This window comes from Phacochoerus africanus, chromosome 5 (assembly GCF_016906955.1).
Source record: "Phacochoerus africanus isolate WHEZ1 chromosome 5, ROS_Pafr_v1, whole genome shotgun sequence".
Lineage (NCBI taxonomy): Eukaryota > Metazoa > Chordata > Mammalia > Artiodactyla > Suidae > Phacochoerus > Phacochoerus africanus.
This window is the reverse complement of record NC_062548.1, coordinates 51,469,242-51,485,403: the sequence shown is the minus strand read 5'-3', so window position 1 is coordinate 51,485,403 and position 16,162 is coordinate 51,469,242. Positions and strand designations below refer to the sequence as shown.

Genomic DNA, 16,162 nt, shown 5'->3' with positions numbered 1-16,162 from the left:
CAGACCCAGCTCCTGTGAGGGGAGGTGGAGGGGCCACAAGGGTCAGCTGCAGAGGGGGCTCAGCCACCACTCACAGCCCACCATGGGGAGAGGCACGTGGGGCCAGCTTCAAGCTCAACCCGATTTCCTTTCAAAACAAAAAGGTGGTTGGAAGGATCTGTTTGTAAGGCTTGAGGCGGCTAGAGCTACATCGTCAGGAAGACAAGTAGCCGTGGGCTCTGCGTGTGGGTGTTTGTCGTCTCTGTCTGTTCCTGCCCCTGTCCGCTGGGGCTTGCCAGCTGAGGCTGGTGACGAGCTTGGGGACACAAACATGCCCAGGCTTGTGGTCTAGAAAGGGACAGCCAGAGCAGCCAGCGGCCAGACTTACGAAATGCCTCTGCACCCGACAGGTGGGGCTGGCACAACGACCACATCCCCCTGTGCCTGTGGGCACACCCATCCTGGCCAGGTGACAAGCTGGGCCTCTGCTTGATCCAGGACACCCCCAGGTGGCCTCCAAGTGATGTCACCTGCACAGCCTTGGGCTCCTCACTGAATCCCGTGGACCAGACAAATGTTCTATTCCGAACACACCCAGGGCGGGGGTAGGTGGCTGCAGGGCCAGAGGGCTACCTCTCTGGGCGTCACCCTCCGGACAGCCCCATCGGGTCTGTGCGGCCAAGGTTCTGGTCCCATGAGGATGAACTTGGCACCAGCACAGGTGTTTGGCGTCAGGAGGTCTCTGTCCATCCACAGGAGCCACCTGGGTTGGGTCCTGAGATAAGAGTATTTCTCAGGTGGGATTGCCCTCGGGTCTCCTGCTGACCACGGGGCGGGGGTGGGGGGGGTTGGTGGGGGCAGAAGCTCCCACAGGTGTCATCAGATGAGAACAGGGGGTCTGGTTCTGCTCAGCCCATGCTGAGAGGAGCAGGCTCGGGGATGGGGGATGTCTGCTATCCTCCGGGTTCTTTGCACTGAGCACGTGGCTTAATGTGGCTGCCCCTCTGCACTGGGCCTCGGGGGAGTGACCGGGCCCTTGGCCTTTTCATCCCTGTGAGCTGTGGACACAGCAGTGTGTACCAGTCCAGCTGGGACCCTCTCCGCAGGGAACAGTTGGGTTTTGGGGGTGGATCTGTTGATTTGTACAGCTGTGAGGTATGCCCTGGTGTGGAGGCTGGAGCCCTCAGACCCAGCTGCTCAGAGGGAGGCTGCAGCTTGGACCCCCTGCCCGGCAGCAACAGCTGGAGTCACCTGCTGGGGCCAAGGCTTCACATTCAAGTGGCAGTTCTGCTGGGTGTCTCACAACGCCATCTGGACAGACTGGCTGGCCCTCCTGGACTTGGCTCCCAGCAGCGGTCCCTGATGTGGTAAGAAAACAGCTACAGTGCTGGGAGACCAACCCAGGCCCGCGAGGATGGGTTCCTGTGGCTGCGTCCGTCTTACTCAGGATGGCAGGTGGCTGGGTGGACTCGCTGCAGGGACCTGGACCAGGCGCCTCCTGCACCTTCATCCCCACAGCACCAGGCGGGCAGGTGTCCCTCTCGTGGACAAGGTAGCTGAGGCCCAAAGCCAGGTGACTTCACCAGAGTGGAAACCTGTCGTGAGGCCCAAGTCATGGGCTTTCTCCTGCCAACATGGATCCCTTCGCAGGACCCCGGGAGAGCACTCGGGACAGAGTGGGAACAGAGGAATCCTGACTGTGCTGGTGCTCAAGCACCAGGGGGTTCCTGGTGTGGACATCCCATGACGCAAGCCTGGGAGTCGGGGCTGTGTGGGTGGGCCAGGCTTGTTCCCTGCCTCCTGGACAGTGGGGCCCCCTCAGGACAGGAGGGAGCTGTGCACCCTGGGGCACCCCAGCCGCCCCTTGCACCCCACTCTTGTGTGCTTCAGGTTTCAGAGTGCTTTGGGCTCATGGATGTTAGGCCCTGGGATTGGATGCAGGAGGGAGCACACACCTTCCGGGTCCCTTAACCAGCCTGTTCCACAGGTGGGGAAATGCAGGTGCCCAGAGGTCAGCTAAACAGGGATCTATACCTAGGACAGGCTCCTGACGGGCACCAGTGGTTCCCAGAGCGTGGTCCTGGACCCCCAGCCCTGAGTAACGGACGCACCTTGGATTCCACCGAGACCCCCGCCCTACACTTCATGGCTGCATAGACACCGCTTGCTTCAAGGATGGGGGAGCCGGGCGCTGCAAAGAGGGAAGGGTGAGTGGCCCAGACATTCCTGTAGGACATCTCCCAAGCCCTGGGACATATGTGTCCGTGTCACCGCTCCCCTGGAGTCCATTCCCAACTCTCTCTGATGTAGTCCATAGGAGCCACTGCTCAGTGTCTTGGGGTGTTGAGGGGCTGGAATCACACAAGACAGGCCAGGTGGTCACATCCAAACAAAGCAGCGTCCAGGTGGGAGGTAAAGGGCCCCGGAGCCCGACTGCAGGTGGGGGGCAGAGCCGGGGGACCTAAGCCACTGGCTTTCCTGAGGTGGGGCTGCCAGCAGCTCTGTGAGTGGGTCACAGTCAGCCTTTCTTGCCCTGCCTGCTGACCCCAAGCGGGAGCTCCACATTTAAGGTCAGTGCAGAGGGATGTGCAGGTCCCAGGTGTGGAACCCACACAGAGACCCCACCCAGGCAGGCTCCACTCCTCACGTCAGCCTGCAAGGCCTCACTGGCTGTGCCTCCCCATTTTCCAGATTGGCAAACAAAGGTCAGGTGACTTTCAAGGTCACAGAGCAGGCCCCCAAGCCCCCGCACTCTCAGTTTCCCTTCCTTGCTGGCCTCCTTCAGGGCTGGGTCCTGCAGACCCATTGGGGCTGGGCTGAGGCTGCTGTTCAATAAGCAGTTCATTGGGGGTGAGGGGAGGTCTGCTCATCTTCCCTATATGATGGGCCTTGTGTTGGAAGAGAGGAGAGGGATCCTTCCTGGGCCTAGAGCTCTCCTGCTGCCGGGTGGCCAGAGGGATTCCTGGCCTGCACGAGGACACGGGCCACATGAGCTTCCAGACGAAGGCCATGGGGAAGAGTTGCCTGTATCCCAAGGTCTACAGTGAGGAGCCTTTTCTAGATGGGTAGTGAGCATCTGACTTCTCCCCAGACTGGACTTGGTCCCAGAGCTCTCTGGGCTTGAATATTCTGAGTCCCTGCAGAGGCTGCCAGCAGTGGGACTCACTGCACCACCCCACAGGTCCTGCAGGCAGCCTGGGCCTCTGAGACTCTTCTAATTGTGAATTAATTAGCACCTGGCTGGGGAGGGAAGCTCAGCTTTAAAGATGTGCGAGCCCCGCATTGCCGCATTGCCCTGCTCATCTACTGAAGGACTTTGGAGGAGAGGGAATGGACTTCCCCTCGGGCAGCCCTGCCCCGCCACCCACAGCTGCCTCGCCACCCACAGCACCTCCTCCAGCTGGTCCTGAGGGGCAGGGAGGCGCTGGTCCCGCTGGTCCCGAGGGGCGGGTAGGTACTGCTCTCCCCTCCTGCCCTCCGTCCCTTCCTCCTGGTGCCCTTAAGAGCAAGATATTGTGAGAAAGTTGGGTGGGCAGGGCCCCATTGTTGAAACCGTGTACAAGCCCCTGAGACCTTGTGTTTTGGAGTAAAAGCCCTTTCCTTTAGTTCCCAGGCCTCCCCTTAGTCTCAAAAGGCTGACTTAAGAGAATGATGAGGAACTATTGTTACAACTAAAAACTAGTTCAAACCGTCCCTATGATGTTATGTCCTGCCGTGGCCCACTCACTTACTACTAATGGTTACTTGCTAGTTAGAGTTCTAGTGCACCTAGTGTCTGGCCTTTCACAAATGCTCTCTTTCTTGATTAAGTGCTTTCTTCGACCCATAATTACTTTCTAGTTAGAGTTCTATCACACCTAGTGTTTTCTTTTGTAATCGAAACATCCCGTAACACGCTTTCCCTGTAAGCAATCTTCTCTCCAGAGAGAAGGTCAAGGAACAATAACCCCGAAGACAACCAGAAACCATCACTGGACCCACTGATGCTGGCCGTGATGACTCTGAAATGATCTATGGATGAAGAGTAATACAGATACATTAATCCATAATCCTGTCTTCTGAGCAAAACCTATAAAACCCTTCGCTGTCCCCTCTCAAGGGAGGACATAGTTTTTTGTTTGTTTTTTGTCTTTTAAGGGCCACACCTGCAGCATATGGAGATTCCTAGGCTAGGGGTTGAATCAGAGCTGTAGCTGCAGGCCCACACCACAGCCACAGCAACACGGGATCTAAGCCTCATCTGCGACCTACACCACAGTTCACGGCAACACCGGATCCTTAACCCATTGAGTGAGGCCAGGGATCGAACCTGCATCCTCATGGATGCTAGTCAGATTCATTTCCACTGAGCCACGATGGGAACTCCCTGGAGGACACAGTTTTGAGGTATTTAGCCTGCTGTGGCCTCCTTTGCCTGACAAAGCAATGAAGCTGTTCTTTCTGCTTCGCCCAAAACTCTTAACTGGTGCCAGTGTACAGAGGTCGTGTTTCTGGCTACAGTGTGGGCCCTCGAAGGCTCGGAATGGGAGTGGGGTCGCAGACTCCCACCTCCCTCCCAGTCCTCCTGTCATCCATCCGTCCACCTGTCCCACTTCACTAGTGCCTCTCAAGACCCCAGACCAGAGAGGCCACACACCTCTGAAGCAAAGATCCCTGGCCCTTCGTCACAAATGGATGCCTATGCATGCCACCCCAAAGTGAGAACAGGGAAGGCCAGCCCGAGGTGGGGTTTTAAGCTCACGTGTCAACTCGTGTACACCCTGTGCTTTGTGGTCACTCTTCATAGTTCCCTGGGCCTCCCCTGGTTTGAAAACCAGTGAGAACTCACACTGCCCAGCGCTTGGCAGTGCTCAGCAAAACACCTTTGTGTCATGGGGGTCTGCAGCGATGGCACGAGAGGCACGGCTCAGATTTTAGGGCCCCCACCTTACAGATGGGCATGCTGAGGCTCACAGAGGTCACTGACTTGTGGTCCTGCCACTGCAAACCCCCTTCACGGACCCACTGCCAGGATGGGCTGCTTCCGCAGAACAGAAGGTACCAGCGCTGAGCCAGCACCTGCAGGCGTGGGCGAGCAGGGGGCACTCACATTCCTTGGTGTTGGGGGGTGCCAGCAGGCAGGAGTAGCAGACCATGCCATAGATGTTCCGAGGCCGGTTCTCCAACATGTAGTAGCTGCGGACAGGGGAAGGGAGACAAGGCAGAGCAGACAGGTAAGCAGGGTGAGACCAGGGCACACGGTCGGCACACCTGCGATGGGAGCTGGAGCAGACGGCGGGAACCACTTCCTTTCCCAGGACTGGCCCAGCTCGGCCATCTGAGTGTCCCTCTAAATGGGGGCTAGGGCCCTTGAGGAGTTCCCCCCAGCCCCCACCCTCAATGGAGGTGCAGCTCGTGTTCCAGTGGGATTGCAGGCAAGTGTGTCTAAGCCCCTGGGACTCCGGGACCTCCTGGACTGAGTGGGACTGGCTGGCAGAGCATGGCTACAGCACAGACTGTGCCACCCCTAGAGCGGTTGAGGCCACTGGCCTGAAATGCAGCCAGGTCCTAACTGAGGACGCACTTGATTGAAGCCATAGGAGAGCTCATGCTGGGGCTGCACCCACTTGCAAAAAGGTCAAGGCCTTCAGGTAAGGCTGCCTCAAGGTTACCCCTGAGCTTCCTCATGTCGTGTGCCAGCCCACAGTCCTGCAGCCCTCCTGCGCCTCCCCCAGGGTTCTCCTCAATGACCCGGCCTGAATTCTCTGCAGGCTGTGCACGCCAGCGGCTCAGGATCCTGCCCATCACAGGCCGCAGCCCTTCTCTGACCCATTTCCATGGAACACACATGGAGCCATCCACCACTCGGTGAGAAGACAATCCATAAAGTGAGCTGGTGCCCCTCTTTGCTGTTGGATTTTTCCTGTGGTTGTTTTTAATCTCTTTTTTATTAGCCATGCACTCAGGCCCCAAGACAGCAGCAGTGCTGGAGGGGGTCTGGACCCAGCCTCCAGGAGCTGGACTGTTACCAGCAACATGATGATCATAACTGCCCACCCTTCCTCAGAGCCTTTCATCCTCAGATCCCTGTGCATCTTGTAAACATGAATTAGCCCATCTGAAAACACCGCTCAGAGAAGCCACAACATGCACTTTACAGTTAGGCTCCCAAAGCCACATTCTGTAGTGCTCCAGAGCCATCTGCCCATGCATCTGCTCCAGGAGGCCTCCGAGGGGCGGCCAGGCTGGGCCCGCAGTTTCTGAGCACCTGGCCTCGGTGTCCTGTGTGGGCATTGGACATGCACTTATAGCGTGACTTTACCCTAGTTCTTTTTTCTTTTTCCTCCTGTTCTTCAAGGGATGATTGAGGTGAGCAGCTCAAGACAAGATCGGGTTCAGGTGGGGCTTCCAGAACCTCTCTGCAAGTCAGCAGGGACCAGATTCTCCCCAGGATCCCCTTTCCTCAGGGCTCCTGAGCTGACGGATGCTCCCCTCCCCTCCCCGTGCGGTGGGCAGAACCCACCAGAAACTTCACCCCGTCCTCTGGCCATGGAAGGCCCAGCCAGGAGTGGATGTCGTTGGAGCCCAGCCAGAGGGAGCTAGTCTGTGGGAGAAAGATGCCCCAGGGAGGTTATGAAATTCAGACTCTCTGCGTGCTTTGTTCCCGGGCCTCCCACACAAGTCTCTTGCAACAGGAAAGCCCCGTTCGGCTCATTGTTCAGCCAGAGTACCGGCCACAAGCTGACACACAGAGGAGAGTGCGCAGGACGGGGACAGAGCACCTGCCAAACCACAGGTGGGGAGCCAGCCAAGGCAGCCGCAGTGTCAGGAGCCAAAGAGAGGCCATCTGTGCCCGTAGCCAGGAACCTCGCTCAGGGGTGGGGATGACCTTTCTTGAGCCCAGAGTCCCCATGATCCTCCTTTGAGCCAGGCCTCTTCCTGCACCTGGGGCGCGTGAACCTGGGACATGGCCCCAAAGCACTGGGCTCACTGGAGCCAGCGTGGGATCTGAGGCCAGAGGCAATGCAGGGCCTTCTGTGTGGGCCTGGGGCTGGGAGAAAGTCATGTGAACAGTCACCTCTCAGGGCACAGCTGGCCTGGACCACGGTCCTACACCGTGGAGCTGAGTGAGGCTGAGCCACGGTATGTGCTCCGCTCCAAGTCTCTGTCAGCAAACATCTCTCTGGTGAATGTACTAGGTACGAGCGAAGCCAGTACAGCCTCTCCAGGACCAAATGGCTCCAGCCCTGGGCACGGGTCCAAGGCCTAATCTTTCTGGATAGAAAGTCCCTGTGGGTCTGAGTAAGAATGAAACAGGCTGCCCCAAGTGCAGCCTGCCCTTCAGATCATCCAGAACAGTCATGCGGCTTCCCAGACCCTGGGGCACAAGGCCTGAACCTTGTAGGAGCCAGGAGTGCCCACAGAAGAGGCTCCCTTCTGTACTCACCACATCTCACTCTGTGGAGGAGCCTCACGGGCCCACCTGTGTATCTATCCACCTGTTAGGTGTTCTGGTCTGGACGCCACCACCGCCTCCAGTTCCACACACACCTCCTCCACCTTCCCTCTATCTTCCTCCTCTTGCAGCCATGGCCTCCTCCCTCCACCTCCTCCTACATCCATGTCCTCCTCCTTCTTCCTCCTCCTGCATTCATGGCTCTTCCCACATCCATGTCCTCCTCCTGCATCCACATCCTCCTCCTTCCCCTGCATCCACACCCTCCTCCCTCTACCTCATCCTGCATCCATGGCCTCCTCCTTCCTCCTCCTGCATCCATGCCCTCCTCCCTCCACCTCCCTCCTGCATCCCCATCCTCACAAGTGGCACCACTGCCCATAGGGCAGCCAAGGCAGGGTCTGCCCCACATCCTCTTCCTTCTCCCCACACTGAGCTCTCCCTCCCTGGCTCCCTTGACTCCCCTGCCCTGGTCCCAGCTCCATTTCTCCCCAATGCTGCCAAGAAGGTCACTCTAGGTACAGCCTGACTGTGTCCTCCACTGGCTTAGAAGTCGGCACGGGGAGCCGCAGGGGCACCAAGGTGAACTCTTAAGTCCTCACACCTTTTCCCCTCTGGCCCTGCCCCTTGTGGTCCTGCAGCCCCACTGCACTTTCCATGCAGCACAGGGACCACAGCCCCTCATGCTTTGTCTTGAGCATTTCCCTCCAAGAGCCCTGTCCTCTTTCCAGCCGGGCCCCCACCCCTCCCAGCACAGCTGAGGAGTCTTCTGAGCCCTTTCCCGGCCCCCCTCCCCAGCCAGGAAGGACTGTCCTTCCTGGACCCCTGGACCCCTGGGTGTCCCTTGTCCCACTAGGCTGTGGTCACCCATTTTCCAAAGAGAGGAACCCCCTGCCTTCCTCTTTGTCTCACTAGTATCTACCCAGATGGCTCTTAATTCAGAGGTTTAGGAAAATAAAAGCAGGAGCTGTTACTCGATGTTGTGACTGTCAGGTCAGATGCTCACACCCAGAGGCTCTTGAGGTAAGCTGAGATTTTGTGAAGGGTGCCATTTCCTTCCCAAGGTGAGCATGGCCAGGTGTGTGAGCTTTTCCTCCACAGCTATAGTTAATCCTCAGATTTCATTTCTCGCATGAGTTCTGTGTCTGCACCAATCAAAACCAATCAAGGTAAAGTCCTATGAAGAATATGTTACCAGAGACTGATTCCAGCCAGTGAAGCTCAAGGACCTACTGAATTTCTCCCATTCAAACAGTGTCTGCACAGAGTCCTCCAAGACCCTTATGTCAGTGGAGGGAAAGTCTTGATTCTGCTTCTAACATGTCCCCCTGCTTTCTTTTCTTTTTAGGGCCCCACCCAAAGAATATGGAAGTTCCCAGGCTAGGGGTAGAATTGGAGCTGTAGCTGCCAGCCTACGCCACAGCCGCAGCAATGCGGGATCCGATCCGCGTCTGTGACCTACACCACAGCTCATGGCAACACTGGATCCTTAACCCACTGAGTGAGGCCAGAGATCAAACCTGCATCCTCATGGGGACAAGTGGGTTCATTGCCACTGAGCCACGATGGGAATTCCAAACGTGTTCTTTTGGGTGGAGCCCCCGAGACATGCTAGCCTCCAAAATTAAATCAAAGCTGCCGGCCACAGAATGTTCATTTTATCAAACTTTCTGAGAGAACTGTCTAATGCCCCCACCCCCAGCCCCAGGCATAGCTATTTGCTTGCTTGCGTATCGAGAATAAGGCCCCCTGCTTTCTTTAGCTACGTGACAAATACGTTTGGATTGTACTCTGTGTCAGGGGCATGGGCTTGGGCTTGTCCAGCAAATCCTTGAGCATGCAGGTCTGCAGCCCAGGAGGTAGGTCTGAACCAAAGACAGAAAACTGGAGAGACTAGGGGTGGGGGCAGTCACCAGCAGAGAGGCAGTGATAGAAACCATGGAAATGGATGCATCCTAGTAACGAATTGGAACTAAAGTTCATTTCTGTAAGTTCAAAATGTCTTCTCTTGTTAAAGAGTTTTTGGCTTTCAAACTATTCCTAACTTGGAGGATCTTTCTGTACTTCTCTGTCTTATGTGCTAATGTCCAGTGTTCCTGTTTGGACATAGTCTTAAGTTCTCTCTCCTCTCGGGGGCGTAATAACATGTGACCACTGGGCTGCAAAATAGGGTGTGCTATTCAAAACGCTGCTGCTCTGCAACTACTGCCATCATCTGCACCATCTCTGCGTTCATCAGCACCACAACCACCACCTCCAACACTTCTAACACCTCCACCATCACCTCCATCACTTTTTTTTTTTTTGGCTTTTTGCCATTTCTTGGGCCGCTGTCTCAGCATATGGAGGTTCCCAGGCTAGGGGTTGAATTGGAGCTGCAGCCACCGGCCTACACCACAGCCACAGCAACAGGGGATCCGAGCTGAGTCTACGACCTACACCACGGCTCACGGCGACGCCGGATCCTTAACCCACTGAGCAAGGCCAGGGATCGAACCTGCCACCTCGTGGTTCCTAGTCGGATTCGTTAACCACTGTGCCACGACAGGAACTCCACCTCCATCACTTCTAATGCCTCCATCATCACCACCTCCATCACTTCTAACACATCCATCATCACAGCCTCCACCACTGCTAGCACCCCTATTGTTATCACCACCATGATGCCTTCAGTTTGTGGGTATAGCCCTTGCAAGCACAGTTTATGTGGCCACCAGAGGGAGGTAGTCACTGGGTGTCAGGGATGTCCTTTTCTCGTCCCAAGGGAACTTGCTGATGGTCCTGCTTATAAGAAGGAAGAGTCTATCTTGCAGTTTCACTTTTTGGGGAGGGGAAGACTTTTGACACATAATAGGACTGGGGTGGAATTATGGGCAACATCTGACTCAAACATTTCTATTAGTAGCGTTTTTACCCAGTTCTTCCCAGAATACTAAAAATACTAAAAAATAGTACATCCATACGGAATGTTGATTTTTCTCTTCCCAGAGCATTCCACATGTATTGTCCCACTGTGAACACTCAGCACAGCTGCTTGATTTGAGTCGGAAGAGGGTCCTATTATGAGGGTGTTCACTTAGCCTGGGTGGGCTGCCCATCCTGGGAAAGGTGGCAGGATTCCGCCTAGCCACTGGCCTGTGGGGTGAGGGCCGTGCCGGTGCTCACCCGGGGAGACAGGGCCCACACTCGGCGTCGTTCTCCGTGTCCCCAGGCGTCAGCACCGTGGCCCGGAAGAAGCCTTCACAGTCCTTGTGGCGCCGGCAGATCTGGTAGCCTCCTTTAGAGAACTTCTCAGCAGGGCAGGGCACACAGCCGTAGTCCTCGTCTCTGGTGCCGTAGCCACAGGACTGGCCGAGGAAAGGGACAGGGCACAAGTGAGGCCCATACCATCCTGCTGGGACCAGACCCATGTCCTTGGGCCACCGGATGGGTGCACCAGCTGTTTTCAGGAGTTTCTCCCAGCCCAGGCTGCCCGACCCATCCTGACTGTCCTGAGCACTCCCCACTCCATCCCCAAGTCCAGCCTCTCTTGACTGTTCCTGGATAAAAAAAAAAACCAGCCAAGCTGGTGGCCTTGGTGCCTGATTCTCGGCAAGAGCCTCAAATCCTGCAGCGCAGACAGCTGGCTTCCCTGGCACTTAGCAGGGCAGCACACTGAGCTTCTCTGCAGGAGAGGCCACTGCAGGAGCGCACACGTTTGCAGAGAGTGCCAGCCCGCTCCCTAGAACGTGAGCCACTGTCCACCTCCCAGGCCGCTGTCCTCCTTCCTAGGCTGCTGAGTCTTACCAGGTAGGGCTCCTCCCCTGGCCCGCATGGGGGACATGCATGGCACAGCCCTGTGGTCTGGTTGTAAAACTCGTTCTCGCCACACGTGGCATCCTCCGCTCCGGCCGGGCACACCAGGGATACCTGCCTCGAGGAAGGGCTCCTTTGGCCTCTGTGCCCCCAGAGACCCCACTTCCTGGGTTCTGCAACCCACAGGCTGTGGCTGAAGGAGCCTGGTGGGGCCCCTCAGGCCCTGACGCTTGTTGATGCCAAGTCCCCAGTGCCTTTAGCAAATGACCTGGCAGTGCCCCACCCCAACTCCCCCCACCAGGACCTCCCACTGCCCTCACTTGGTGAGGTCCCTCCTCGCCAGCAGTCATATGGTGCCTCTGCTCCTGGGGAGCCCATGGGGCCAGGGCCCTCCCCAGCTCCGTGGCCAGGGTTGTGGAGCTCACTACTGGTGCCAGGCTAGGTACCCCCAGGCAGACCAGGGAGCCCGGCGAGGGGAGCTCCGACCAGAGTGTCCACCTTGGGCTGGGCGCCTTAGAGCCCAATGAGGGGTTGTGTGATCATTCCTCCATGTCTCTGCTGAACAAACAGGCCTGGAGGGTCACAGCTTCTGTAGGACACAGCCCAGGAAAGAGCTCCTGTTGGACCTCCTGGGCGAGGGCACAGGGGCTCCGGCCACTTACCACCAGGACGGGCAGCCAGGCCATCCGTGTGCGGCCTCCCAGGTGGGCCATCCTCTCCCAAAGTTTCACCTGAAACACGTACTTCATCAGCGCCGGGGCTGCAGGTCAGGGCTGCTCTAGCCCCTGGCCACAGCCAGCCCGTGGGTCAGTGCATATGCCTGGTCAGAGGGCCTCTGTACCCTGAAAGACAAGGTAGGTTTTGGAGCTCTGGTTGTGGTTCAGCAGTAACAAACCTGACTAGTATCCATGAGGACATGGGTTTGAGCTCTGACTCCGCTCAGTGGGTTAAAGATCCAGCTGTGGTGTTGGTAGCAGACTCGGCTCAGGTCCTGTGTTGCTGTGGCTGTGATGTAGGCCGGCAGCTGCAGCTCTGATTTGACCCCTAGCCTGGGAACTTCCATGTGCCATGGGCGTGGCCTTAAAAAGACAAAAGAAAAAAAAAAAAGGAAAGGTATGTTTTAAGCTGAGCCCTAGTCCCCTTGGATGGTCTCCATGCATGGTCCCCCAGCATCAGGCCATCCCTAGGAAAGAGCTAAGGCCCAGGGCGATGGCCAGTCCTCACCTCATGCTCAGAGTCTGGAGAAGCGGGGCTACTCCAGGCTGGTCCTGATCCTCTGGCCCCTGAGAGATGGGTAAGAACCAGAACTGGGCCCAACGCTCCGGCTTCCCGCTGTTCCAGCCCCACCAGAGCTTCCTCCCCGTCCTTCATCTGACCATCGAGAGCATGCTTGGGTCCAACCACCTGGTTTTACCGTTGAGACAACAGAGGCCCAGAGGGCTCAGGGCCGGCCAAGGCCACACAGCTGCCACACGGGCAGGGTGTCCGGTCCTGCTACTCCAATGCTCCCCACCAACTACCAAATATTGCACTGTTGTTAGTTTTCACTTTTCCTCATTCAGAATCAGCCTGAAAGCAAAATTCTGACTCAAAGCCATTTTTCCTGGGTGTCTGGCTGCACAGAGGGATGGTGGCCTTGCCTAGGGTGCCAAGTTCCCCACTGGGCCACTGCTGTCTCGTCTGAATACCGGGTTTGAATTTGGAATAAAACAGCACACCCTGTTCTGGTGGCTGGGCTGTGAGAAACCTTTCCAGAATCAAGCACTGAATCAATCAGACCAGGGGTCAGCTGGCCATGGGAAGCCCCCACAAGGCCCACCTGAGTCCCCTTGGTGACCTCACTGGTCACAGAAACCCCCAGTCTCCATCCACACAGAGACTGTGCAGACGCCGGACAGGTGGGGACCAGCCCTGCTTTGGTGAACCTCCTGACCCAGACTGGGGTGACGGTGGTGGTGGGGGGGGGGGTGCAGCTGGGAATAAGGGGGGAGGTAGAGAAAGCAGGGGTCAGGGCTGGAGCTACAAGACAGGTCTTCTTTTCCACCCCAGACCCTGCTCCGTGAGGATTCTGGAGAGAATGCCCCGGCAGGAGAAGCAGAAACTTGTGCCTGGAGGCCAGTGAGGGGCTGAACCCAGGAGCTCTGAGCCACCTCTGGAGGCCTCTGAACCCACGCCCCTCACATGCAGGGGCTCAGTCAAGTCCGGGTGGGGCCCTGAGAGCTGCTGTTTATCTTTTGACAAACACTGTTCCCCACGCCGCCAGGCTCGTGGATTGTTGACAGGCTGGGATCAGAGACGGCTCTAGTTTATGTTTGTAGAGCTTCCTACACACATAGAAACAGGTTGGCAGCCACAGCCATTGGCTTTTCAACAAAGCCCTTTTGGCAGGGGCTGGGGGCAGGGACCATGGATGGAGGGAGCTATGGGGATCCATCCCTTTCCAGTAACTGGGGGTGGGCGCCTGAGCCCTGTGACCAGGAGGAAGGGAAGGAAGGACGGCTCTCTCTGCACAGCTTTGGGGAAGGCACTCCCAGTGACCCCCGGGAAATCTTTCAGGATCTCTCCCCTTGGCCTGTCTTTCACCCCAGTAACATTAGGTAGCTTTGGGGAGGAGTTAGTTCTCCAGAATCTCTCTCTCTCTCTCTTTTTTTTTTTTTTTTTTGACTTTTTAGGGCCTCACCTATGGCATATGGAGGTTCCCATGCTAGTGGTCAAATCGGAGCTATAGCCATTGGCCTACACCACAGCCATAGCAATGCAGGATCCAAGTCGTGTCTATGACCTACACCACAGCTCACGGCAACGCCACATCTTTAACCCACTGAGCAAGGCCGGGGATTGAACCGTCATCTTCATGAATACCAGTCAGGCTCGTTACCGCAGAGCCACAACGGGAACTTCCGCTGGAGTCTCTTGATGAGACACAAACTACCTCCCCAACTTTCCTGCCCGCACACACTCCTGCATCAGGATGCTGACTTTTGAAAATACCAAGAGGACTGTGCCAGCTTAGAGCACCAGGCACCCGGCAGTGAACTCCTAGGTGTTTTCCTTCTAGCAAGGAGCAAGCTGGGGCAGGCAGGCGGAGGCGAGGAGGCTGGCCTGCACCTGCCAGGTGGGGAGGGGAAGCTGCAGACAAAGGCCCAACTTAGGGACCAGCCCCTTGGGCAACTGGCCTGGGTCAGGACTGTGGGTTTCCTGGAGTCACAGCCCTGGAGGCTGTCCAAGGACAAGGCTGAGGGTTTCTCACTTAATTGACGTCTAATTATAGCTGCCCCTGGGAGGGCTTCCCTCCAAACAGGGGGAAGGGTTGGGCCGTGCCCTGTTGCCGTCCAGGCTCACTGAAGCCGTTCCCAGGAGGACCCAGACGGAAAGCAAAACACAGCCTGTGGCTTTGGCTGCATTTCTGTCCTCGACACTGATGCCCGAGGAGGGAGGGGTCAAGAAGGAAGCTGAGGCAGAGCCCAGGCAGGAGTCTGGCCCGAGGGCTGAGCCCTGGTGAAGGGCGGTCCTGCTCCCCATTGTGACCCCTAATGTTCTAACTTTGGGGATCCCCTGCCCCCCAGCTGTCAGAGGTGCATGGTGGGGGGGGGGTGAGTGCTGTGGGTACCCGTGACCATGGTGGGAAAAGGGGGGCACTGAAATGCCTCGACCCATCAGCCGACAGAATTCTGCAGCCTGGCTGGTGGACTCTGCTGTGGGGAAGATCTAGTTCAGGGTCTGCAAACAGCTCCTTGAATCCAGCTGTCACACAGTCCCGCGGACACTCTCGGTGGGAATAGACACCTCTTTTTGCTGAGGCCTGAGGCCACTTCCAAGATGCCAGAGGCCGCAGGAGTGGTCAGCTTAGAACATCCACCAGAGCCTCCAAGGTGAGTTCTGCCCTCCTGCCTGCTGCCAGCTTCGCTGCCTCGGCCCCTTCTTCAGCACCACGTCCACCTGTGTGACAGCGCAGGTCTGGCCTCACTGCCCCATGGGCACGCCCAGGGGAGGAGTGGGGAGGACAGGCTGGGCCCTGGGCCTTGAAGGGGCACGCTGCTGGGGCTGGAAGTGTGTGTTCTCCACACCGTCCTGATCTCAGCCAGGGTGGGGACCTCAGGTACTAGACAGGAGAGAGAGGAGATGACAGGAGCTGGGACTGAGTCACATCTGGGGCAACTTATGAGCCACTCGGTGCCTGAGCTCCCTTGCCTGTGAAACTGGGTGAGAGGAGTGTCTCACGGCCTGAGCACGCCCCCTGCCAGCCCTGGCCTGAACACCCATGTGTCCCTGTAATGTCACTCATCACAGCGGTTCTGAGCAGTGCAGGCTCTGGCATGTGTGCAAGCATCACAGGTATCAGCCCCACCTTGGGGTCGGATGCCTGGGGACACAGCGGAGGGATGGGAGCCACTGACCTCAGCCAGGCTGACCTGGGACAGCAGGAGGGCGGGGCTGGAAGAAGCACCAGCCAAGAGCAGATGGCCTTCCTTCCTGGGTCTGTGTGAGCCTGGATATTCAGATGTGGCTGAAACAAAGGCAGCATCAGGGGACAAGAGCCAGGAAGAGTGTGTCCAGCCAGCAAGCCAGGCTTGCTGCCCAACCTGGAGTCCTGAACCAGCAGGGTCAGCATCACTGGAGCTCTCTGAGAACCCAGGCCCCGGGTACCCGTAGACCTGCCTGCTTCAACCGGATCACCAGGCGGTAGGCACAGGACACTGTCAGGGATGCCAGTCTAGAAGGCCTCCTAGAAGCATCTTACTTGGCCTGTGATGGCTCCAGACCTGGCTTGAGTCCCCCTGAGTCCCCTCCTTGAACTGGGGTCCCCTCTTAGGGTGCTCCCCCACTCAGGGAGCGTGGGGCAGAGGTCCTCCACTCCCCTGGTCCAGCCGGTCATCGTTTACACAGCAGAGGCCACAGGGCTGCATCATGTAGCAGCTCATAGACCTGGGGACGGCGACAACAGACAAAGTT

At 57.4% G+C, this 16,162-nt stretch overlaps 1 protein-coding gene across 2 annotated transcripts in view; it reads right to left on the bottom strand.

Annotated features, from left to right (window-relative positions):
* EDAR (ectodysplasin A receptor) overlaps nucleotides 1-16,162 on the bottom strand; it is a 67,829-nt gene that overhangs the window by 10,603 nt on the left and 41,064 nt on the right. Inside the window, exons 2-5 of one of the 2 annotated variants that reach the window (XM_047781271.1) lie at nucleotides 11,872-12,051; nucleotides 11,201-11,323; nucleotides 10,580-10,761; nucleotides 5,069-5,154 (exon numbers count right to left, since the gene is read on the bottom strand). In XM_047781271.1, coding sequence (XP_047637227.1) covers nucleotides 5,069-5,154; nucleotides 10,580-10,761; nucleotides 11,201-11,323; nucleotides 11,872-11,958 — 478 coding nt within the window. In that variant the 5' untranslated portion in view covers nucleotides 11,959-12,051. The remainder of the gene's footprint in view (nucleotides 1-5,068; nucleotides 5,155-10,579; nucleotides 10,762-11,200; nucleotides 11,324-11,871; nucleotides 12,052-16,162) is intronic. The other variant, XM_047781272.1, reaches the window with a different exon arrangement.